The 22,249-nt window shown below is 58.5% G+C and overlaps 3 protein-coding genes across 6 annotated transcripts; 1 reads left to right on the top strand and 2 right to left on the bottom strand.

Moving 5' to 3' along the window:
* Positions 1-26: 26 nt before the first annotated feature.
* Positions 27-8,711, bottom strand: IDH3G (isocitrate dehydrogenase 3 (NAD(+)) gamma). Of its 3 annotated transcripts, XM_018044769.1 has the most exons (13): positions 8,437-8,711; positions 4,991-5,029; positions 4,665-4,676; positions 4,293-4,390; positions 3,873-3,985; positions 2,873-2,933; positions 2,658-2,790; positions 2,399-2,532; positions 2,115-2,217; positions 1,877-2,023; positions 641-735; positions 497-557; positions 27-236 (listed from the first exon to the last, which is right to left on the bottom strand). In XM_018044769.1, the coding sequence occupies exons 1-13, from the start codon at positions 8,515-8,517 to the stop codon at positions 135-137; spliced, it is 1,179 nt and encodes a 392-aa protein (XP_017900258.1). In that variant the 5' UTR covers positions 8,518-8,711; the 3' UTR covers positions 27-134. The 3 variants fall into 3 exon arrangements, with proteins under 3 accessions (XP_017900258.1, XP_017900259.1, XP_017900261.1); XM_018044770.1 differs by lacking the exon at positions 4,665-4,676 and having other exon boundaries at positions 8,437-8,584; XM_018044772.1 differs by lacking the exons at positions 4,665-4,676; positions 4,991-5,029 and having other exon boundaries at positions 8,437-8,577.
* A 19-nt stretch (positions 8,712-8,730) lies between these two features.
* SSR4 (signal sequence receptor subunit 4) lies at positions 8,731-12,611 on the top strand. 2 transcript variants are annotated; one of them, XM_018044773.1, is made up of 6 exons: positions 8,731-8,940; positions 10,731-10,849; positions 11,613-11,687; positions 11,851-11,940; positions 12,203-12,268; positions 12,449-12,611. In XM_018044773.1, the coding sequence occupies exons 1-6, from the start codon at positions 8,874-8,876 to the stop codon at positions 12,551-12,553; spliced, it is 522 nt and encodes a 173-aa protein (XP_017900262.1). In that variant the 5' UTR covers positions 8,731-8,873; the 3' UTR covers positions 12,554-12,611. The 2 variants fall into 2 exon arrangements, with proteins under 2 accessions (XP_017900262.1, XP_017900263.1); XM_018044774.1 differs by having other exon boundaries at positions 8,808-8,940; positions 10,734-10,849.
* A 2,453-nt stretch (positions 12,612-15,064) lies between these two features.
* Positions 15,065-21,063, bottom strand: PDZD4 (PDZ domain containing 4; the record flags this gene model as incomplete). Its single annotated transcript, XM_018044791.1, is given in 7 exon segments — positions 15,065-17,748; positions 17,942-18,052; positions 18,241-18,342; positions 18,765-18,827; positions 19,226-19,324; positions 19,754-19,844; positions 20,810-21,063. Coding segments are annotated over 7 exon segments (2,286 nt in total), but the record flags the coding sequence as incomplete, so codon positions are not given.
* Positions 21,064-22,249: the final 1,186 nt, after the last annotated feature.

Genomic DNA, 22,249 nt, shown 5'->3' with positions numbered 1-22,249 from the left:
AGTGACAGAAGCACGCCACCAAGGGCTGGGGCAGAAGTGGGTTTATTCTGGGTCCACCCACTGAGCCACCGTGGGTGCTGGTTGGTGGCGCCAAGCGGGTCTGAAGAGTGGGCCTCCACAGTCCCGGAGACAACCTAGGCCTCCACGGCCCGGCCGTTGATGACGCGGATATGGCGGATGATGTCCTGGATGGCTTCCGATGTGGTGCCCTGGCCCCCAATGTCTGGGGTGTGCATCTGCAGGAGACAGGCAAACTTGGGCACATGCCAGGATCTGGCCAATCCCTGAGCCCTGGCCTGCAGGCGGCCCAGGGCTGCCCACTACATGCTGTGGCCTGCAGGAACTGGAAGGGCCACCAGGCGGGCCACGGTACCAGCTAAGACCGAGAAGGCCCAGCCAACCTGGTGTCACCCTCCCCACGGTGGCGCTAGGTCACCATTTCCGGCCCCTCAGGCGTCTTATCAGCTCAACCTGGGCGGGGGTTGGGGGGCCTCACGTTTTCATTGTCCATGGATGCCAGGACGGCCTTGCGGATAGAAGTGGCATAGGAGTGGAGCCTGAGGAAGGAGAACAGAGTTCAGTCCTCTGGGCCTCGGACACAGTCTGAGGGCTGATGGCCAGGCACTGAGAAGCCACTTACTTGAGGTGGTCGAGCATCATGCAACTCGCCAGCAGCGTAGCTGTGGGATTGGCAATGTTCTTATTGGCAATACTCTTCCCTGTGTTCCTTGTAGCCTGGAAGAGGTGACATGAAAAAGGAGGGGGCTGGTGAATGTAAGAATGTCAAGGGTACCCTGCATTGGTGTGAACTGTCCAGAACAGGCAAATCCAGAGACTGAGCAGATGAGATTGGTGCGAGGAGCTGGGGGGAGGGGACAGAGAATGCTGGCCACAATTACCAGATTTTTTTTTTTTGGTAAGAAATGGATTTATTCAGATTCAGAGAGAAGCACACTCTACAGAGTGGGCCATCACAGAGGGTGAGGGCCTACAAGATTTCTATGGTGATGAAAATGTTCTTGAATTAGTGGGGATGTTTACACAATTTTGAATATTCTAGAAACCACTAAATCACTTACTTTCAATGACTGAACTAGAAAGTGTATGAGCTATAGTTTTTTGCCAACCTTTGTCGACAAAGGTCCGTCTAGTTAAAACTATGGTTTTTCTAGTAGTCGTGTATGTGGACTTCCCTGGTAGCTCAGATGGTAGAGAGTCTGCCTGCAATGCTGGAGACCAGGGTTCAATCCCTGGGTTGGGAAGATCCCCTGGAGAAGGAAATGGCAACCCACTCCAGTGTTCTTGCCCGGAGGATCCCATGGACAGAGGAGCCTGGCGGGCTACACTCCATGGGGTCGCAAGGAGTTGGACACGACTGAGCAACTCCACTTTCACTTTCATGTAGGGGTGTGAGAGTTGGACCATAAAGCAAGCTGAGCGCCAAAGAATTGATGCTTTTGAACTGTGGTGTTGGAGAAGACTCTTAAGAGTCCCCTGGACTGCAAGGAGATCCAACCAGTCCATTCTAAAGGAGATCAGTCCTGAATATTTAGTAGAAGGACTGATGTTGAAGGTGAAGCTCCAATACTTTGGCCACATGATGGGAAGAACTGACTCCTTGGGAAAGACCTTGATGCTGGGGAAGATTGAAGGTGGGAGGAAAAGCGGATGACAGAGGATGAGATGGTTGGATGGCATCACCAACTCGATGGACATGAGTTTGAGCAAGCTCTGGGAATTGGTGATGGACAGGGAGGACTAGCATGCTTGCAGTCCATGGGCTGGCAAAGAGTCGTACATGACTGAGCGACTGAACAGACTGACTGAGCTCTAGTTCACAAAGGCCCATGGCCTTGGCATCACTGGTGGCACTCACCGTCTCAAACACAGCATACACATGGCCATAGTTGGCCCCAGCCACAAGGCCAGGGCCCCCAACTAGCCCGGCACAGACGTTGTTGACGATGTTACCATAGAGATTGGGCATCACCATGACATCAAACTGCTGGGGCCGGGACACCAGCTGTGGGATGGGGAGCAGCAGTCAGGAGTTGGAGCACCAGCAGGCCCATGCACCCAGGGCAGGGGCCCATGCAGCATGGCAGCCCAACTACCTGCATGGTGGTGTTGTCCACGATCATATTCTCAAAGGTGATCTGGGGGTAGCGGGCTGCCACTTCCCTGCAGCACTGGAGGAAGAGCCCATCGCCCAGTTTCCTAGGGTGATGCAAGACACCAGCTTGGCCACGGCCACCGCCCGCCAGAGGGACAGGATTCACCACCACAGAACCACCAGTCCCGTCCGCAGAGTGGGCAGAACCCCGTTCCACCTCCCTCCAACGTGTGCACTGAGAGCAGGCCTGGGCCCCAGTACAGAGGGGTGGCGTTGGGGACCTACATGATGTTGGCCTTGTGCACGGCTGTCACTTTCTTGCGCCCACTCTCCTGGGCCAGTTGGAAAGCGTACTCAGCAATGCGCAGGGACTTGGCCTTGGTGATGATCTTCAGGCTCTCCACCACGCCTGCCACACTCTGGGAAGGTGAGGAGGGACCAGAGACTCATATCCTGTCGGAGCCTGCCCTCCCGCATGAGGTTCCCTCCAGGCATGGCCTTCCTGACTGCCAGCCTAGCCAGGTGGCCCCCGTGCCCCACTCACCTCGTGTTCCAGGCTGCTGTACTCGCCCTCTGTGTTCTCCCGGACAATGAGGATATCAATGTCCCGATGCCGGGTCACCACACCTGGAAGGCTCTTACAGTGGATGACGTTGGCATAGAGATCCAGGCTGGTGCTGCAGGTGTACCAAATCAGATCAGCTGGCCACAGCCACTGCCATCCCCACCCAGCACCCAAGCTGCACCCTTGGCTCTCACCGAAGGATGTTGTTTCGCGATTTGTGGGATGGGGGCAGGTTGTGGTTTGTTTCAATGTTGCCTGCAGGACAGAAACAAGACCGGCAGGCTGGAGAGGGGCCCAGGCTCCAGCGTACTCCTGCATTTGAGCTGGTGGGAGGAGGGCTTCACGGAACACCCTAGTGCACTTGCAGTCGAAGCGCCATGAGGGCGGATGGGTGTGTGCGTCTGGGTGTTGAGTTCACTGATGGCTTCCTGGCATATAACAGACGCTTGATAAATACTGAATGAAGGAAGGGATGAAAACAGCTGGCAGCTAGCCAGAAGGTCTTGCGAGACCCTGGGTGAGGCTTGGCAAGGCCAGGGTCCAGCTGCAAGGGCAGCTTGGCCAGGGTTCGTGCCAGGCCTTGTGTCAAGGTGCCACAAGAGCTCCAGCTCGGGAGCAGACAATAGTTGCCTATAAAAGACCACGGCTTCACCTTGGCTGGAACCAGGGCACCCAGAGGGCCAGCTGCCCCTGAGAGAAGGCAGTCAGAGAATGTCAAGTCGAGGGGGCCCTTCTCAGGTTCCCCCAGGGCTGCCTCGGGCACCCTATCGTTGGCATGTCAGCCCCTCCAGGCGACAGCCAGGGCCTGTGTCTCTACCTTCATCTCGGCTCGCTCACTGCTCCTACAGAGCAGGTGATGGGCTCAAGTGTGCAGAATGAGTGATGGAAACAGTTTAAGGACCTGGACCCAACTGAGGAACACTCAGCGAGGGTCAAGCTCCCAGCTGTAACTTCCACAGCTGTGCCGACTAGAGCCAAGGCCACTGGCAGGGGCTTAAACCTGCATCGGTGTGACACCCAGTGTGTGAAGGAAGACTCTGAGAGCCACAGCTGACTCCAGCAGAGAGGGCGGCCCCAGGCGGGAGGGAGCCCACGCCTGGACAGGCTCCTGCAGCAGCTAGCAACACCGAGACCACCAAGGTGCAGCACCCGTGGGCGCCCAGGGACAAGGGTCAGCTCACAAGGGAGTCTCACCCTTCAGGGCTACGCGGTTCCGACGGATGGCCATGATGGCATTGCGGATGTCCTCCTCGTCGGCGGTGGAGCTCACATGCACTTCTTCAAAGTCCACAGGCACACATGCATGCCTGGGGCAGAATGGGATCAGGACAGTGACCCCAGGCCCCGAGCACAGGGCGTGGGGGGTCTCTCCTCTGCTGCTGCCCACTCTGTCTGGGCTCTGGCCAAGGGGAGACTGAGCCTAGCTATGCCAGCTGATGGGGGTGCCCTGACACGCCAAGACGGCATGAGTGGCTCGGGTTCCACCCTCCCCCTCACCCGCTCAGCCTGGCAGGAGGGCAGGTACCAGGACAAGGGGCCACCCGCCAGTGGCTCGCTACCCTCATGGTGCCTCGTTCTCAGGGTCCCCCTGACTGGGCCCAGGGGGCTCTGTACCTGAACACCGACTTGACATGCAGCATGAGCTCTGGCCCGATGCCATCTCCCGGGATCATGGTCACTGTGTGCCGCCCACCATACTTCGCCGACGGGGGCTGGAAGGGAGGGGGAGGAGGGCAGCCCTTCAGTTCCTTTCCTCCCTCGAGCCCTGACTCAGTGGGCCAGCCAATTGGGAGGTGCCAATTCAGGGTACCCCAACCATATACCCTGCCCCACCCACAGTGCAGCACTGCTTGTGAGGGGTTTCAGTCCCCCCAAGTCAAGAGGGCAACCACAGAAGCAGGTCCCACCTCCACCTGGAACTGGGTCAACCTCAAAGCCACCAAAAGCCCCCAACCTGACAAACAGGTAGATCGGAAGGATACTCACAATTGTTTGTTGCTAGAGGTGGGGACAGGAAGGAAGAAGACACAGATCAGCCGAGGTTAGAACAAGGCAGGGCCTGGGGAACCGGGCTTTGCCCCCAGGGTTCAGGGGAGGAGAGGAGAGGAGGGAAGGAGGAGAGGTGGAGATTGCACCTCAGGGGAGACATGGAGGGAACAGAGCCAAGAGGTGTGGCACACACACGTGCCCACACACACACCCCTTTATATCCCAGGTGCCCACAAACCCATCCGCATACACCTGCACACACACTCCTCTGCACACACATACAGATGGACACGTGCCCGTATGCACTAGGGCAGGTTACTTACTGAGAAGCTCCTCCGGGGGGCCTCGTGGGCACCTAGAACCTGGCAGAGAGAACCCAGATGCCAGTGGTTGTTGTCAAGCTGGCTAGGGTCAGCCAAGCTCCTGGCAGGGGAGGTGGGCACCCCCACCATGCCCAGAAAGGCCCTGTGGCTCTGGAGCTTCCGCTGTCCAAAGACATTTACAGAAATGTTGACACTTCCCTCCCCACCTTTTGCTGTTTCTGAGTTTTCTCAGCCAATTTTTCCTGCTCTGTGAGGTCTGTTGAGTGAGCAGAAATTGGCACACTCAACACAGTACAAAAGGGAAACCATAATAGCAAACCACAAGGCTACCACGACCATCATCCACATCATTTTTTTCCCATCATGTCTCCTTTTTACAAAAGCAGCATACAGTCAGAACATGGCAACGATCCAGATCATGGAAACCAGAGGGGAAAAGATAGCACCCAGCCCTCTGCCCAGCCAGAGATTAGCCCTAGTGGCCACATGGGGAATAGCCCTCTAGGGTCAGAAGAGCAGATGCTCATCCTTAATCAAGGCCTTCATAAAGGTTGGCAAAGATGCTTCATGGCCTGCGTGGATGACAGATGTCCCCAATCCCCCACTCACAACGGCCACAAGTGGTCATATCAGTGTCACGCCTGAGAGCTTCAGAGCAACAGCCACTTGAGTCAAATGGGACAGGTGCTCAGAGGGACCCATCTGGAGTCCCCACACTTCCCTGGAGGAAGAAGCCCAGGTCCCAGCTCCTGCCACAGGGGGCTACAGGCTTACACTTTCCTCTCTGGGGGGCCCCACCTGCGTGCCCCTCAATGCAAAGAGGTGGGGACTGAGCCACAGTCCCTCCTTCTCACTCAGGGATGCCCTGCCACTTGCCTGCTGGGGGAGCAGCAGAGGATGCCAGCCAATGATAGAGTCACTGTGGCCATTTTCCAAAGAGCCCTGCCTACCTGCTAGGAGTCTGGAAACCTCAGGCAAAGGCTGACCACCCCATCTGGGTCTCTTCGGCTGGTATTCACAAGGTACCCACTTGCACAAAGCTGTGTAGGTACAGGAGTTAGGAAGGGGGTGACGAACAGGACAAGATGCTCCTTGGGTTTCTACTGATCCGCAGAGCCCCTGGATCAGGAGCCAGATGCATGCTTGGGGTTTTTCTGTTTGCCTTCTAGCAACTGTCAGTATCTAGATTCATCTGTCTATAGGCTCTCAACACAAACTTGTGCATGGTGGCTTAGACTGCCCTTCCTCCAGGAAGCCTTCCCTGATGCCCTAAGGCTGCTGAGCTGCTGGTCCCCTTGGGCTGCAAAGCCCTACTCATTCCCTTCCTCCCAATCCCCATCTCCCCAGGTTACAGCTGCCTCACTCCTTCTCCAACCCTTAAGCCGCAGAGAGTGGACGCTGTCTGATCTCCTGCTATCACCCCAGGACCCAGGAGAATGCCTGGTCCAGAGCTGGGACACAAAACACATTTCTGGACTGAACGGAACACATCAGAAGATGAAGAAAGATATGGCAGGTTCTGAGGCTAGGGAGACCTCAGTCCAAAGCCTCCGTCCACTACTCCTGGTGGCAAACAGCTTAACCTTGCTAAGCTTCTTCCCCTTTACCTGAAATCCATGGAACAGAAGTGCCTACTTTATCTGACCACTGGAAGCATTAAGCAAAAAGAGGTACGCAAGCTGTTCAGTCCCGAGCTGAGGGATGAGGGCTCCCCTTCACCTCAGCAGCCCCTCAGGCCAGTGTGCAAGGCTGGTGACCAATGAGGAGATGCTGGGCTGGCCCCTATGGCTGCCAACTAATTCCTCCTGGGTTCCAGCTCTCTGAGGCCCACAGGCACGGGGCAGGTAACCTGGCCACGATGGTGACCCACCACTCACACCGGGCCTGGGTCTATTTCAGTGCAAGGACGCCCCACCAGACCATGGGTCCCCTGACTACCACCAGGGCTGAACCTCTCCTTCATCTGGTCCCAATGCTACATATTCCATCCAGCTTTGGCCAAAGACCTGGAGAGCTCTCGGAATAGCAACTTCCCTGACCTTGCTCTGGACAGAGTCAGGCCCCTTCCTTCAGAGAGTTACAAAGATTCTGTGAACCTACCCACTCTAAGGACCCCAAGACAAGGCAAGATGTGATACATGCATTGGTCTCCAGCTTGTTCATCAAGCAGGAAGGTGGACTGTTACCCTTTTCCTTTGATAGTACCACAGAAAGCAGTCCAGAATGGTATGTGGTTCAAAAAAAGGGCTCCCGTGCTGCACCTTAGTGAAGTTTCTCTCTTCAGCATGTTTCTGTTGGATCAAGTATCAATGGTGTCTGCATGTTTTCCCACAAGGTCCCACTAACTGGGACCAAAGATCCGGGCTTCATCTCTAAAGGTTCCCATATCCAAGACAACCAATCTCGGGGCAAGGCACTGCCCAGCTAGCAGCCTTTCAGTCTCCTCATTCCCGCCCCAATATGGACACAAGCACACACACAGGGGAAGTCAGCAAGGAGACAAATGTCTCCACCAGGATCCTGCAAGAGCCTAGAGGCCAGGGACCTTTGGAAAGCCTCTTGCCAGCAAGTGGGAGAAGTCAGCATTTTACACAGAATTTAATAAGGCAGAAGTTGCGACAGGCCAGCCTTCCCAAGGGCTCAGAGCGGGGAAGCATGCCAGGAGATGTGACCGCAAGGAGTGTCAGCAAAGTCACTGAGTTCTGGAAGGTCAGAGGTGGGTGGATCCTTTGACAGCGAGGGGAAACTGGAGCCCAGAGAGAGAAGTCAGACCTCTCATCCCTTCGGGACAGTCCAGACTTGATGACGCTTCGGACTTCCCACCCACCTAGGGACTACACTATCCTCATGGAAGTGTGTCACGAGAGGAATCAGACCCGATAAGCAAGATCCTAAACGGAGAACGACGGAAGCAAAGCCCTCGCGGCCTCCCGACCCGCCGCCAGCTTCAGGAATCCTAGCTCCTTCCCATTCCCAGCGCCTGCAGGGTGGGGAAAGCCCCTGGGGCACCGAAAAGTCCGACAGGCCACCTCCACTGGGAGAGGTGGCAAAGCGGTTCATAAGAGGGAAACCCGAGGAGGACGGGCGGCCGGGAACGGATTCCCAAGAGTACAAGAGCAAGGCGGGCCGGACACGCAACCGCCTCACGAGGGTTCCCACAAGGACACTGGGAACTGACACTGCCACCCGCTCGCCGGGAGCTCCCCCGCCACCACATGCAGACTCCTGGAGCGCCAGACCAGGGTCAACTTCAGCTAACCCCTTCACTGACAGCGGAGGTGGCCAATCAACCCCAGGCCGCGACACTCTCCCCTCCCTGCGAGGCCCGCAGCCAATCGGGCTCCAGAACGGTCCGAGCGTGGCGGCGGCCCGCCTAATCTCGCCGAGGTGCTAACACCTCTTAGTGAGCGCGGCGGCTGTCCTCTTGGGCCGCTCCTCCCTCTCACCTCCCAAGGACGCCAGAGGAGGGCCGGCCTGAGCGCTGCCTTCACAGCGCCGCCCGCGGCCGTCGCCACCTTCAGCGCCATGACAGAACGTGAAGACAGCCGCAGGTTCCGACACGCAGCTGTCGCTCTCGCGAGAGCTCGGCGGAGCGCGACGTCTCAGGAGGGGGCGTGGTCCCGGCAGTACGCACGCACACGGCCGCGCCGGTTTCCCACGCCTTTTTCCGGCGCCAGAGGCGCCGCCGCCGCCATCTTTGGGGGGCGGCCGGCTGGGCGCCTGGTCCGGGGAGGAGACACGTCAGTACCGCCGGCGACGTCACAGGCCCGCCCAGCCCGCCGGCGCCCGATTGGCTGCGGCGGCTGCTGACGCGTCGCGCTTCCTCGTCTACTCCTCGTGTTCAAGCTAACTGTTCTCTTTTTTCCTTGGCAGAGAACAGGCGATGGCGGCGCTGGCATCTCTCGGCGCCCTGGCGCTACTGCTGCTGTCCGGTCTCTCCTGCTGCTCAGGTAGCGGCCTGGCCGGAGTTCTTTTCTGGCGAGTCTCTCACCCACGACTGGTGGTGCGTCGGGGGAGGACGGATGCGGGCAGAGCGGGGGTCTGGGCCTTCTCCCTTCGAGAGGCAGGTGGTCTCTGGTCGCGGCGGCCGAGGCCACCACGCTCTCGTGCACCACACACGTTCACCCAGCAGCTGAGCTGCTGGAAGAAACAGCCTGATCTGTGCCCCGTCTGCTCCAGTGAGGAAGACTCCCAGAGCCTTTCTGTGCGCCTGGCCCCAGCTCCAGCAGGGAAAGTGACACTCGTCCCTGCCGCCACTCCTAGAGCCCCGGATCTGGGGGTAGGGGGGTGGGGTTGGACAGGAGCAAAGTTCTGCATTTTAGGGCGATCGGAGCGAGAAACTGAGCCGGTGGAGAGGAACCACCTGACCCGATGTGGGGTCAGGCCTCCCTAGGAATGGGGCTCCGAGTGAAGCAGAGACGGTCCAGGCAGAGGGGCCCAGAGTGCGGACGAGTTAGAAGGGACCTGAAGAGGGAAAGATGAGTGTCTAGATCAGACGCTTGGTTTGTGTCCCCTAAGGCCTTGTTGGATCCGTATAGAGTTTTTCAGCAGAGTCAGATGGCTTCACATTCTTGAGAGGTTGTTAACAGTGGCTGGGCTGAGTTCTGACTGACACTGGGGTCCAGAAGTGTGTTTAGCAGGAGGTCCTTCCAGGAGCCCACAATGGGCCTGGGGATCTGGACTGGGTTAGGACCACTTTGAGCACTTTCACTTTATCTGCCCTACTTCAAGCCAGCGCCCCTGAAGCTGGGAGTGTTTCACCAGCCTCAGTGGCCACCCCACCTGCACCCTGGTCACTGGCTCCTCAGGAACTACCCATCCTGTAGGCAGTGATGCCTGGAAAGGACAAACCTGACTGTGAAACTGTGCTTTCCTTTGTTTGGAGGAAGGTCAAACTTGGCAAAGTGTGGAAGCATCTGGGGAACGTGGCTCCTGAGAGCCACTTCGCACCGACGTTCCCAGGCATCTTCCTCCCACTGGTTCAGTCCTAAGCCTCAGCCCAAGTCATGGCCCTTCCCTGACACTGCGTTAGAGCAGTTGGCGCCTGGTGGTTTAGGTGGCACCTTTCCTTCCCTGTGGCCTCTAGCAGTGTAGTGATGGTGAGGGTGTGTCCTTTCAGCGCAGCAGGAGGAGAAGTTGTACTTCTGGACCCAGATCACCTATTTCCTTTCCTCTGGAACCGCTGGGGCCAGTTTTGGCTTTCTGTCAGCTGGGGCAGAGACCCTTCATGTGGGAAGCCTGCATAAGTTTTTGTGCTTTTATGTCTGCAGAGCACACCTTCAGTCAACTAGCTAGGGCCTTGCGGCTCTGAATTGAGGTCAGCCTGGCCCTGAGCTTTTGGGGTGTTCCAGGGCAGGCTGTATCTCTAAACCATTGCATGGCTTTTCTGTCTATAGGTCCAGGCACAGAGTCGAGTTGTGCAGTGAATTCACACAGTGTACTCCCCACCCTTCAACATGCTCACCTGTTCTTTTGTCCTGACATCGAGGTTCCACACACACACAGTCTTCCCATCCCCCTTTCTCTGCCTTCCTTAAAGGCCACCCCACCCCTCTTGGCCCCTGCACTTCTGATTCATCATTTGGATCCATCTCCCAGACTCCACCTGGCAGGGTCCAAAGGGCCCGTTGTGTCTTTAGTGGATGAGCTCTGGGAAGTGGGGTAGGATGGTCCCTTCTGCCCTGCAACTCAGAGAGCAAAAGCCAGGCCTTATCCCTCCCTCTCTGCCTCCTCCCTGCAGCAGAGGCCTGTGTGGAGCCCCAGATCACCCCTTCCTACTATACCACCTCGGATGCTGTCATTTCTACCGAGACTGTCTTCATCGTGGAGATCTCCTTGACTTGCAAGAACAGGGTCCAGGTGAGGCAGCAGGGCTTCAGCCAAGAGGGCAAAGGCTCAGAGGTGGGCAGGGAGCCTGAGCCTTTGGGCCCTCGGTAGCACCAGATGAGTTCAAACCCAGGGCTCCACGAGGACAGTGAGCATCAGGGTTTCGCCGCCCGGCTGAAGGCGAGAACAGGGCATAGGTGATTAAAGAACATCCAGCTCACCGGCCAGGTCTACTTCTCCCCCACAGAGCAGTGTAGGTAGACACTTTGCTGTGTCTGGAAAGCGTGCTCGTGGGAAGGGAGAAAGCCAGGCTCAGCCCCAGGGCTCCTGTATCCCCTTTCTGGTTGCTCTTGGCTGAAACGTGCGTCTACATGGGTGTTTGGTGACTTAAAAACTGAGCAGTCCTGGCCTGGGTCCCTGCAACCTGAAGGCCCAAAGAAAGATGGATGTTGGGCCTTCTTAGGTACCACCTTCCTTAGGCAGCTCCTTGGGCGCCCCTGATCCCAGTACTTGCTTCCAGACTTGAGAAAAAAGAACACTTCAGTCATCCTACCCCTGTTCAGCTAACAGGCTTGCTGGGGATTAGGGAGGCCAGGCCAGCAGGGAGGTGTGGTTCCCCAAGGAGCAAGACCAACATGGAGAGACTGGTCCCCATGGTTCTCACTTGGTACCCCTACCAGACCCAGCGCAGTCCCTGACTCTGCCTGGCACCCTGCTTACCCCAGGCATGGGCATAGCAGAACCTCACAGACGGCCCAAGAGGGGAGAAGGTGACTCTTTTTATTCCCTCCCCCAGAACATGGCTCTCTATGCTGACGTCAGTGGAAAACAATTTCCTGTCACCCGGGGCCAGGACGTGGGACGTTACCAGGTAAGGGAGGCTGTGGTCGTCACTTTCGGGGGAGGTCACCTGCTTGCAGGCATAGCCTGAAGCCCTGGGCGGCTTGGCCAGCCGAGCTGAGGTTCTTGGACTCTGCGCTGGTAGCAGCAGCACATCCATTGTATCCACCCCTTGCCAAATGCACCCCACCCAGGTGTCCTGGAGCCTAGATCACAAGAGCGCCCACGCAGGCACCTATGAGGTCCGGTTCTTTGATGAGGAATCCTATAGCCTCCTGAGGAAGGTGAGTGTCCCCAAAGCCCCCCAGGCCTGTTGGAGAGAGGGTGCAGCCCACAGCCACAGTTGTCTCTCTCCTGCGGTCCCCATCCCCCTCCCTAACTCAAAGCAGGATGGGTGGGTAGTCACCTTCCTGCCTGACCGCCCACCCCAACTAGCCCCATGCCTTCTTTCCTTTGCCCACCTCTTTTCTCCCACAACTCTGGGCAGGGTTCTGCCCCAACCTGCCCACCCAGCAGAGCCCCCTGACCCCAGCACCTCCCTCGCAGGCTCAGAGAAACAACGAGGACGTTTCTGTCATCCCACCTCTATTCACGGTCAGCGTGGACCATCGGGTAAGCTGAAGGAGGGGACTGGCTAAGCCCAGGGGAAGGGGTGGCGCACACAGCCAGCCTCGCCTTTGAGGGGGCACTGGGGGCTGTGCCAAGGTGGCTGGCGTGTCTTTGTGCCCCCTGGAGTGGCTGGCCCTCTCCTGTCTGTCCCTGTGGGAATGACCATGGTCTCCTTTCCTGCAGGGTACCTGGAACGGGCCCTGGGTCTCCACCGAAGTCCTGGCTGCAGCCATCGGACTAGTGATCTACTACCTGGCCTTCAGTGCCAAGAGCCACATCCAGGCCTGAGGGTGGTGCCTGCCCCCCACCCTTGCTTCTTTGAATAAAGAGCTATTGGCTATCCCAAGCACTGGAGCTGGGTCACGCACGTGGGCAGAGCTGGGTGCCCAGCATCCGTCCACCCGGGCAGACGGCACAGGTCTGGAGGTCCTCTCCTCCTCGTGTGTTCTGCTTCATTCCTTGGCCATCACTATTACTCCGTTCTTAGCCCCCAGATGGCTTTTGGGACTGAATGCTCAGTGCCCAGCATCTCTCAGAGTTGCCTTTGTGGTTTCCCTCCCACCCGTCTTCTGCAAGTGTGGCCTTGTCCGCCTGCCCTCACCCAGCCTGCCTGGGCCCCACCTAGCAAAGGGCCTTCTGACCACCTGCTACTGTGAGGGCAGGGTCCCAGGGACAGTGGTGTGGGAAGCTTGCCTGAACTCAGGAGTTAGTAGCATTTGCAGGCTCAGCCCTTCTGGCCTTTGGAAGGGTTCCTGGGCTTTGGAACTCGGGGCATGAGCCATACCCCAGTACTTCATGTGTTTTTCCTTGGGGGTGTTGCAGGTACCCCTATGGAGCTGATGCTGTTGAATCAAGTTCCAGTAGCTCTCTGGGGGATAGTCCTTGCAGGCTCTCTACTCCAGCCAGTTACCCTCAGGATGCTCCTGTCTCATGGCATCATGTGGGGCCCAGAGAAAGGCAGAGACAGACCCCTGAGCTTCCGAGGAGTCCATTGTCAGCCCTTTCCAGCCTGGCCTTGCACCTTGCTTCCTAGCAGCCACCCTCACCCCCACCCCCAGCACCTGGCAGGCATTCCTGTGCAGGCTCCATGCTCCGAGTCAACCCACAGCCCTCCCTTTAGCCCGGTTTCCCTCCTGCTGCTGGTGGGTGAGGGGGGAGTGCCTAGAGTCCTTCCCCGCTGCACACGGGGATCAGTGAGAGATTGTTTTTGGAATCAGCCAGCAAAGCACCTGGCTCCCATCACCTGTTACCAGAGAGAATGAATAACAAGCCTCCAGGGAGGCTGCACCAAAAGGGAAAGTGAAAGTGAAGTCACTCAGTGTCCAACTCTTTGCGACCCCATGGACTATAGCCTACCAGGCTTCTGTCCATGGAGTTTTCCAGGCAAGAATACTGGAGTGGGTTGCCATTTCCTTCTCCAGGAGATCTTCCCGACCCAGGGATTGAACCCAGGTCTCCCTCATTGTAGGCAGAGGCTTTATCGTCTGAGCCACCAAGGTAGACTCAAAACCTACCTGAGTGGGTAGGGGGTCTCCTCTGGGGTTCCAGCTGCTCCTTGCCCCCACCCTCAGGTGGGCAGGGTGTGACTGGGGAGGTTCCAGGACACAGCTGAGTGCCCCTAAGACCGGAAGGGGCGAGGGCATCCTGGCTGAGGGGCTTTCTGTATTCCACACAGGTGCCTGCTAGCTGAGCACTGCTCCTAAAAAGGCATAGTAGCAGTTGGCCACCCTGGGACTCTTTAAGATGCAGGCTTCATCACCACTTTGCCCTGAGAGAGTGAGACCCAAATGTGAAGTCGCTGGTCCAGGGCATTGTGATGTCATGTCTGCCAGAGCCAATGAGAGCTAAGCTCTCACATGGGGACCCAAGGTTACAGGCCTGTCCTGGACCCCATCCTGGGAGCCCTGGGCATCTGGCACCCCACCTCAGAGCAAGAATGACATGCTTCTAGAGCCATCAAAGTGAGTGCCCTTAGTCACCTGCTCTAGCCAGTTTTCTGTGACAGGTTGGGCCCTGGGCACCCCATTCTTGCGGGGACCTCTCATGTCCCAAGAGTTGCCATGCCTAGCCCCCAGCTCCAGAGGCCTAGGGTGTCAGCTGTTTGCCCTTTTCATGAAGAAGCCACTGGTGTTCCATGAGCTATGCTGGGTTTTCCCTCCCAGCTGTTCATTCAGCAGGGCACTCTGCTTCAATGGGCTCAGATTTCTTGCTCACACCAATCTTGGCAAATTAGAGGAAGTCTATTGCTCTTCCAAGAAAGTGTTTAAATGTATTCCCCACGCACTTAAGGTGCTGGCAATGTCCTGTCCTGTGTCTGTTCAGGACACCAAGCTTAAGGGCTCATCACACACATGGTCCTTGGAATTGCTAGACTTAGCAGGGTTCCTGGCACTGAGCAGGACTGCTGTGCTGGATGGACCCTCTGGGAATTCCCACCAGCCCAGGTCAGAAGACATATGAGTGCTAGCCATTGCCTTCCAGAATACCGCAGCCCACTGCCCTGTAAGGCTCTCCGTGAACCACTTCTCTAGGACCCAACCAGAGCTAGGGCGTTGGCCTCAGGTGCATGCCAGCGCCAGGCCATTGCCATCCTGAGCCCAGTCTCTGCCTCGCCTCCTGGACCTGGGTACCATCCCTGTGACCGAGCCAGACCTTGGAAATGATCCTGGCGCTCTGTCCCTCCTCCCTGCATTCTGGAGGCTGACTGCAGGACACTTCCCTGTTTCTCAGCTTCCCCGTGACCCACCAAGCCCCAAACCAGCCCCCATTGCTGGAGAATGAATACCAGGAGACCAGGAGTCACCCTCAAAAGGCAGCTTGCTTTATTCTTATGACGTCGGCAGGGGGCCTCCCATCTGAGGCCCTCTGAACTGCAGAAGCGTCCTGAGGCCAGCTCTTACTGATACACAGGTCCCTGAGGGGGGCCCCGTCCACACTGGCAAAGTGAGGTGCAAGGGCATCTGCTCCCCAGTCCGCCCAGCTGGCAGCACCTGCCTGTTGCTCAGTGCCTGGGTGCTCCCTAGCTCCATATGGGTCTCGTCACCAGGGTCTTCTGCTGCAACTCAGGGGACTTGGCTTCTTTTTGGACCCCTCCTGCCACTCAGGAGAGAAGGCAAGCTCCAGGGGCGTCTGACACAGCCTGGGCTCGCTGATGTCTTGGATGGAGACTGCCCCTTCCGTCCCCATGGCCACCAGGGAAGGAGGTGACCTCCAGGGTGAGCCTGGCAAGCCACACCTACATTCCCTGTCCCCACACCTCGGACAGGAGGCCCCCTGCAAAGCTGCTTCCCCTTCTTGCCTTCATCTCCCCACCTTCCCTCCCACCCCAAAACCGCCCCCCTCCCGTCCCTTCTTCCCCCACCCCCTCCTTCCCAGCCATCACTTGGGGATTCCACCTTGGTCAGGCTGCCTGAAGGAGCTGCCAGGCTCCAGAGCAGGTCCACAAAACAAAAGAAACAAACCAAAACAATTAGCAAGCACAGAAAAGGGAAAGAGCCACAAAAAAATCAGGGTTGCCTCTGTCTACAAATAATGGACATTCTCTTGTGCTTAGGACAGTCTTCTTTGCCTCTCCTTTTCAGCAGACTTCCCTGTCCCCAAGTAGCCACTCTATAGGGAAGTACATGTGTGTGTGTGTACATGTGCCTGGGTTCATGTCTCACACACACACACACACACACACCCCTTACGGCTGAAGGGAGGCAGATACAGGTCTGTCCCCAGGCCAACTGTGGATGTGGTCACTCTCCTTGGGGAGAAGGAAGTTGCTGATGAGGAGAGGCATCCCTTCTCTGCGGGGGCTTCTGTCTGGGTAGCAAAGTCCCACGCTCACACAGACACAGGCTAGATGCTAAGCGAGGGCGGGAGACAGGGATCTGGCCAGGTCACTAGACCGCGCCCGGGAGCACAGAGGGTGCTCACACGGTGGTGACCGAGAGCAGAGGGTTGTAGACCCGCTTGCCGTCAGCCGAACGCGTGCCATGGGCCAGCATCTCCTGGATGGTGATCCAGTTGTCCAGGATCTTCTTGTTTCGTTTCTTCATGGTCTTGCGGTGGCTCAGGGCGATGATGTTGAGCTCGGCCTTGCTGTCTCCGTTCTGCTGCTCCCGCAGGCACTCCAGCCGGCTCTGCATCATGAACTCGCGCCGCTTCCGCTGCTCCCGGGCCCGGATCAGGTGCTGCTTCCGCTCTTCCTTGCTCCAGTAGCGGCCCATCTTCATCTCGCTCACCGCATCATCATCGGTCGTCATGCCACTGCGCTCCTCGCGGATCTTCAGGGCCCGGGCTTTCAGGAGGCGGTCGCGCACCGGTCGCTTGGCCACGTAGCGGGTCCCATCACTGCGCACCTTGACCTTCCACTCCATTCGGGGTGCTTCGGGGGCCACAGCCGCGGCCCCCCCACCCACCCGGGGGCCGGCGGCCACACTCAAGGGGCCGGGGCCCAGATCTTCAAGGCCGCGTGGGGCGGCCAGCTGCAGGCAGCTGTGGTAGTGCTCGCCCTCCTGGCCCGGGCTGCGGTGGCGCCGCGACAGGTAGGGGCTGCCTTCAGGGCCCACACGCTCCAGGGCCACCCCTGTCTTGGGGCCATGGCGGACCCGCTCTTCAGCCGAGTGCTGTCTCCGGCCCACGTCGGGATCCCGGGAGAGGGATCGGAACTTGGCGGGGCTCCCCGGGGGAGGGGGGGCAGCAGCCTTGGGCTGGGCGACGCCAAGGGCTCCCGAGGGGGTCCGGTTGAGGTTGGAGTTGCCTGCCACTGCAGCTGCCCGCCGCAGGGGGCTCTCAGGCAGGGGCTCGGCCAGTAGTGGGGTGCTGCGGCAGCTTTCGCCCGTGTTGTAGGCACTGGTGCTGTCCTTGTCTGACTTCTCCGGCAGCTCGGAGATGTCAGACAGCTCGTGCTTCTTGGGCTCACCAGCTGCCAGGTCGTACAGGCTCTCCTCCTCCAGCAGCCAGGCCTTCATGCAGCGCTCCCGCAGCTGCTGCATCTTCTGCGCCCGCAAGATGTTGCGGCACTTGAACTCCAGGTGCCGCAGCTCCTCCTCCAGCACTGCCAGCTCATGGCCGGCACTCTCGTTGCGGTTGACATCCAGGGCACCGTGGCTGGCCGCAGCCCGGGGGAAAGGCAGGCCCAGTGGGTTGCCATTCTCCAGGTGACATTTGATCTCCAACAGCTCACGGTAGCGCTCGTACTCCTCGTCCGTGAGGCCTGGCACGTCACCGCCGCCCAGCCCTGCGCCCTCGGCCAGCAGGGAGTCCATGCTAAAGTGGAAGTCACGGCTCTGTAGGGCATCCCCTTGCAGGCCAAATTTGCGCAAGGGCCCAGGTGTGTTGGCAGTGCTCAGGGGCTCGTCCCCCAGCAGGTCGTGCTCGGAGCTCTCCTCATTGCGGGTGCTCTCGTCTGTCCGGCCCACCCCACTGTCCAGCTCCTGGCTGTTGTGCAGGCCTGGGCCCGCCTCGGGGGCCCCTTTTTCCTCTTCGTGTCCAAGCTGGGGCGGCAAGAGGAGTCCCGCTCAGTGAGGGCCCCATTGGGTGGGAGGGTGGGGTTGGGGGGGATGTCACCAGGGGGTGGGGATTACAAGGGCTTCTTTAGGGTCTGCTCCATCTCCTACAGCCCCCCCCCAAGCCCCTCCTCCTTCTGCCCTCTGGCACCCGCTTCCCCACCCAGCCCCCCTTCCTCACCTGCTGGGCCGGAGGGGATTTCAGCTTCCTCGCCCGCAGGTCATCCTCATTCTCAGAGCCAAAGTCATCCAGGAAGTCGTCCCGGTCACTGTCCTTCCAGCGCTTTGCCAGCTGCAGAGACAGGCCTGTGCTGTCCCCATGGCCTCAAGGACCACCCCAGAGCCCCCCCCCCTTTCATCAGAGGCCAGAGAGGGCAATGGGCCCTGGAATCACACACCCCCGCCCCTCATCAGTGCTAGAAAGCCTGAACCCTAACCCAGGGTCAGGGGCCCAGGACACCTGAGTGAGCACACACTCACCTGGCTCTCGGGCCGGGCCACCAGCAGAGAGATGTTGGTGTTCTCCTCCTGACTTAGGATGGCCACCGCTTCCTCCCGATTCTGGACATCCACGCCGTTTATCTGCAGCAGGCCAGGGACCATCAGCGGAGATCCCGGGGCTGGCTCAGGGGCAGGCCCCAGTTGAGCTACAGGGGTCCCCCTCCCCCAGAGCTGCAAAACAAGTGCCCTGGGCCAGGATGGGCTCTTGGAGTCTGGCAAGATAGAGGCAAGTGGAAGATGCCATGGACAGAGACCGCCTGGCCCACCCAAGAGCACGTGTGCTCAGAGACACACGTGGAGTGGGAGACCTGCTCACGTCGGGTGCACAGAGGGACAGGCTAACAAGGGGCCTGCCATGCCAACAGGTCCCATGGGCACACAGGAGCCAGGGGCGTGGTTGTACAGCAGGGAGGTGAGTCCTAGCCTGGTTTCAGGCACGGGGGTGGGGGGTTGCCCGGCCTCAGGCTAGGCTCTGAGTGGGAGAGCCTGTCCCCCAACCTCACCTGGATGATACGGTCTCCCTCACGGATCCGGCCATCTTTGGCTGCAATGCTGTTGGGATTCACCTGCAAGGCACGAGCATCAATGGGGCCTTGGCCCCCTCCACTAAGGTGCCCATTTGGTAGGAAGGGGCAGTCTTGCCTCAGGGCAACCCCACAAGCGAACAGGGGGCTGACTTTCTGACATGTGAGAAGGATCCCTGTGATTGCTGGGAAGGGCTCTTTCACTACAAGCCCGGGGCCTGTGGGGAGGACCAGCTGACTGCACACACACACGGAAGCCATGGGCTGCCCTGGCCTCACTGACCGGCAGCCTCCCTGTGGTACTAAGGGGGCTCCTCCTGGGCAGCCTTAGAGCCCCAGGGGGCCCTGGGCCCTCCTGGGTGCTGCTGCACAGCGAGGCTGCTGCACAGGGAGGCTGTGTGGAGCCCTCAAGAAGACTCCTGCCCCTCCCAGCTTCATACCTCTCCCACGTAGATGCCTAGGTCCTCCTCCTCATCTGTGCGGTAGCAGACCATCAGGCCCAGCTTGTCCCGGTGGCTACTTTTATACAGCTCTACCTCCTGCAGTGGGGGATGAAGAAACAGACAATGAGAAGCCACGGGGGGGTCGGGGGGTGGGAGGGGGCAGCCTCAGCTCAGCCCTGACCCCAGGACTGTGTCACAGTCGGGCTCCCAAGGCTCTCTCTTACCATCCCAAATGCCACGCAGGTCCCGTGGTCTCCCCTACCCCAGGAAACACCCGGGACACACACACACAGAGGACACATGGGACTCATGGGATAGACACAGGCACGAGACACAGACTCAGCAACACAGACCAAGCAAGGGATCTCACACGTGCCCTCCCCGACTCAGCCCAACTTGGCCCTTGGGCCCGAGTAAAAAGCCACGCACAGGACAGGACTGTGAGGTCTGGCCACCTGGGGGCAGTGCGAGCCAGGCCCAAGCTGGGCGGCCAACAGCTATCCCAGGGCTGGCCGCCCGTCTCACCTCGTACTCCAGCTCATCCATCCGGTCTGCCTCCTGCGGGCCGCCCTCCATGAACTCCGCTGGGTCATAATACTCATGACTGATGGGGGGGCTGCCCAGGAGAAGCGGGGCATCAGGTGGCAGCCCAGCTACCTCTTCCATACCCCTCCTCCTGTGCTACACGCACCCAGGCAGAGACCAGGAATATGTCTTGAACAGGATTGCAAGGTCGTCTGCACCGAGGACCCAGGTGTGCCTAAGCTCTCCTCACCCTGCCCTGGACCATCCTGTCCTGACCCCCAGCTCGATGCCTCTCACCATGCCAGTCAGCAGGCGCCCCTCTCAGCTGGCACTGGACCCACTCACACAGTGCCCCCAAGAGTTATCCAGGCCCTGGAGGATGGCTGGGCAGCGGAGCAGGACCCAGCCTCCATCCAGAGGCAGCCCTCCTGGCCCCGAGGCTAAGCCTGGCCACTGCCATCCCTGGGTCTGCCTCTCTGCAGAGGAGGGGACCACAGGACCACCTCCCTGCTGCCCGGAAGACTCTGTGAGACGAGTCAGCGCTCACATGGTCATGAGCCATCAGGCCCGGAGGAGAGGCCCTTCTTCCAAGCGGGCCAAAGAATAAAGTCGAAGGGATGGAGGAAGCTGAAAGCAGGAAGAGGAATGGAACAGACAAAGATGCAAGAAGATTCGAGGGGTGATGCTGGCAGAGAAGAGAGAATGGAGGAGGAATAGCTGAGGACCCCAACCTTCTGGCAACAAGATCCCAGGATGATCCTCCCATGGCCCTGGGGGTAGATACAATGGGGAGCCTGCGTGTCAGACCCCCGGGCCCAAAACCAGCTGGCCTCCAGCCAGAGGCTAGAAGCCCAGAGATTCCTGAGCCCTGGGGTGTAACAGTCAGTTCTGCAGGCCAAGGAGCCTGCTTTCTGCCATAGAGGGCACCCAGTCGGGGTTTCCCCGCCATGCCCAGAGCTACAACAACATAGCAGCTCTGGGTAGCCTGGGATGGCCACCCGGGGTGGCGTGCCCTCTCTGGAGGCAGGGCCCGGGGCCCTCCTGAGGGCGACTCACAGCTCAGATGGGACGAACGGCTCCAGGATGACCATGGGCGGGGTGGGTGGGCGCAGCTTGCCCAGTGCCATAATATGCTCGAAGGTGATGTCCGTCTGAGTGCCACTGTCCACCAGCTGCAAGTCGTGGCAGGAGCCATCCCCCCGGAGGCGGGGACTGCGTCTCAGCACCTGGATCACCAGGGGCTCCTTGGAGGCACGCAGGGCCTCCAGGGTCTGCTCCTGAGACAGCTTGGAGAGCTCCTTCCCGTTCACCTGTGGCAGAGACATGCCCCGGTGAGGACACGCCGGGGCCCTGCTGACCCCGGCCCCCTTCACCACCGCACTGAGCCATCTGGGGATGGCAGGGCCACACCTCGAGGGCTGGGGAGCCTCGCCTAGAGTCCTACTGGGCCACCCTCCTGCTCCTTCGAGCATCCGAGTTGGGAGGGAGACCTTGACTGCCTTCTGCAACAGAAGTCAGTCCACAAACGGGTTCAGATGCCAGGGCCATGAAGAACAAAAAGGCTTGAAGGACTGGATCTCCATCCTCAAGGCAGCCAAGGCTTTCCACAGAGAAAAGGATGCCACACACCCGAGCCCAAGAGAGGGGCTGAGGAAGTTGCCCTGATAAGACCACGGTTTTCCCAGTCTTCAATTGTGACAGTGTTCCCCCAAGTTGGGCATCTCCAGGAATGAGGGTTTTCACCAAGATGGCCAGTATAGTTGCAAAATCATGGTTTCAGGGCTGTCAAGAACAGCCCAGCCCCTGAGTGTCGTTCCAGGAAAGTACAGAGTCCTAAGGACCCCTGGACAGCCGGTGGCTCCTCTGAGTCATGGAACCCAGATAGTCATCTTGTAGCTACCTGGGTATGTCCTTTGTAGACAGCAATTTCAGGAAATTTTTCCCTCTCTCCCCAATCTTTCCATAGTCGGGAAAGATTTTTTAATCAGGTTTGTCTAATTATCAAATAAATAACTTTACTGTAGAACATTTGAAAAAGACTTAATCCTAAAGAAGAAAACAGAAATCACCCACCGTCTCAGGGATGTAAAAGCTGTGATCGTTGGCATATCTCCTCCTTGGTCATTTCCCACTTTGTGACTACAGGCAGCCTATGCATGGACCATCCACTCTGTGTTGGTTTGGTCTATAACTAATGGTTCTCAATCAGAAAGAAGGTTGTTGCAGAGACACCTTTTATTTGTACATTCTGTACCTATTATCTATGTATGTCTTTGTATAATCTAGGCGGTGATAGAGAACATTTCCAGAAGAGGAATTATTGGATCAAAGAGTATCAAGGAAACAGATATTAGTTGTAGAATGTGATCAGCACAGCCCTAGAGGATCAAGAGAGCCAGGGAGGTTGCAGTTATAAACAGAGGAGGGAAGGGAGGTGCATGGGAGAAAAGGACCAGCTGCTGTGTATGTGAGGGGGTGTGTGAAGGCCGGTCTGGC

Source organism: Capra hircus, unplaced genomic scaffold (genome assembly GCF_001704415.2).
Source record: "Capra hircus breed San Clemente unplaced genomic scaffold, ASM170441v1, whole genome shotgun sequence".
Lineage (NCBI taxonomy): Eukaryota > Metazoa > Chordata > Mammalia > Artiodactyla > Bovidae > Capra > Capra hircus.
The sequence above is the reverse complement of the archived record's forward strand: the minus strand, read 5'-3'. Positions and strand labels throughout refer to the sequence as shown.

Bases quoted from the DNA above. Each gene is read 5' to 3' on its own strand.
- SSR4 (XM_018044773.1), top strand. From the start codon at position 8,874: ATGGCGGCGCTGGCATCTCTCGGCGCCCTGGCGCTACTGCTGCTGTCC. The intron at 10,850-11,612 runs GTGAGGCAGCAG...TCCCTCCCCCAG, and splicing joins CTTGCAAGAACAGGGTCCAG to AACATGGCTCTCTATGCTGA. The intron at 11,941-12,202 runs GTGAGTGTCCCC...CCTCCCTCGCAG, and splicing joins CCTATAGCCTCCTGAGGAAG to GCTCAGAGAAACAACGAGGA.
- IDH3G (XM_018044769.1), bottom strand. From the start codon at position 8,517: ATGGCGCTGAAGGTGGCGACGGCCGCGGGCGGCGCTGTGAAGGCAGCG. The intron at 3,986-4,292 runs GTACAGAGCCCC...ATTCTGCCCCAG, and splicing joins CATGTCAAGTCGGTGTTCAG to GCATGCATGTGTGCCTGTGG. The intron at 237-496 runs GTGAGGCCCCCC...TGTCTCCTGCAG, and splicing joins CATCCATGGACAATGAAAAC to ATGCACACCCCAGACATTGG.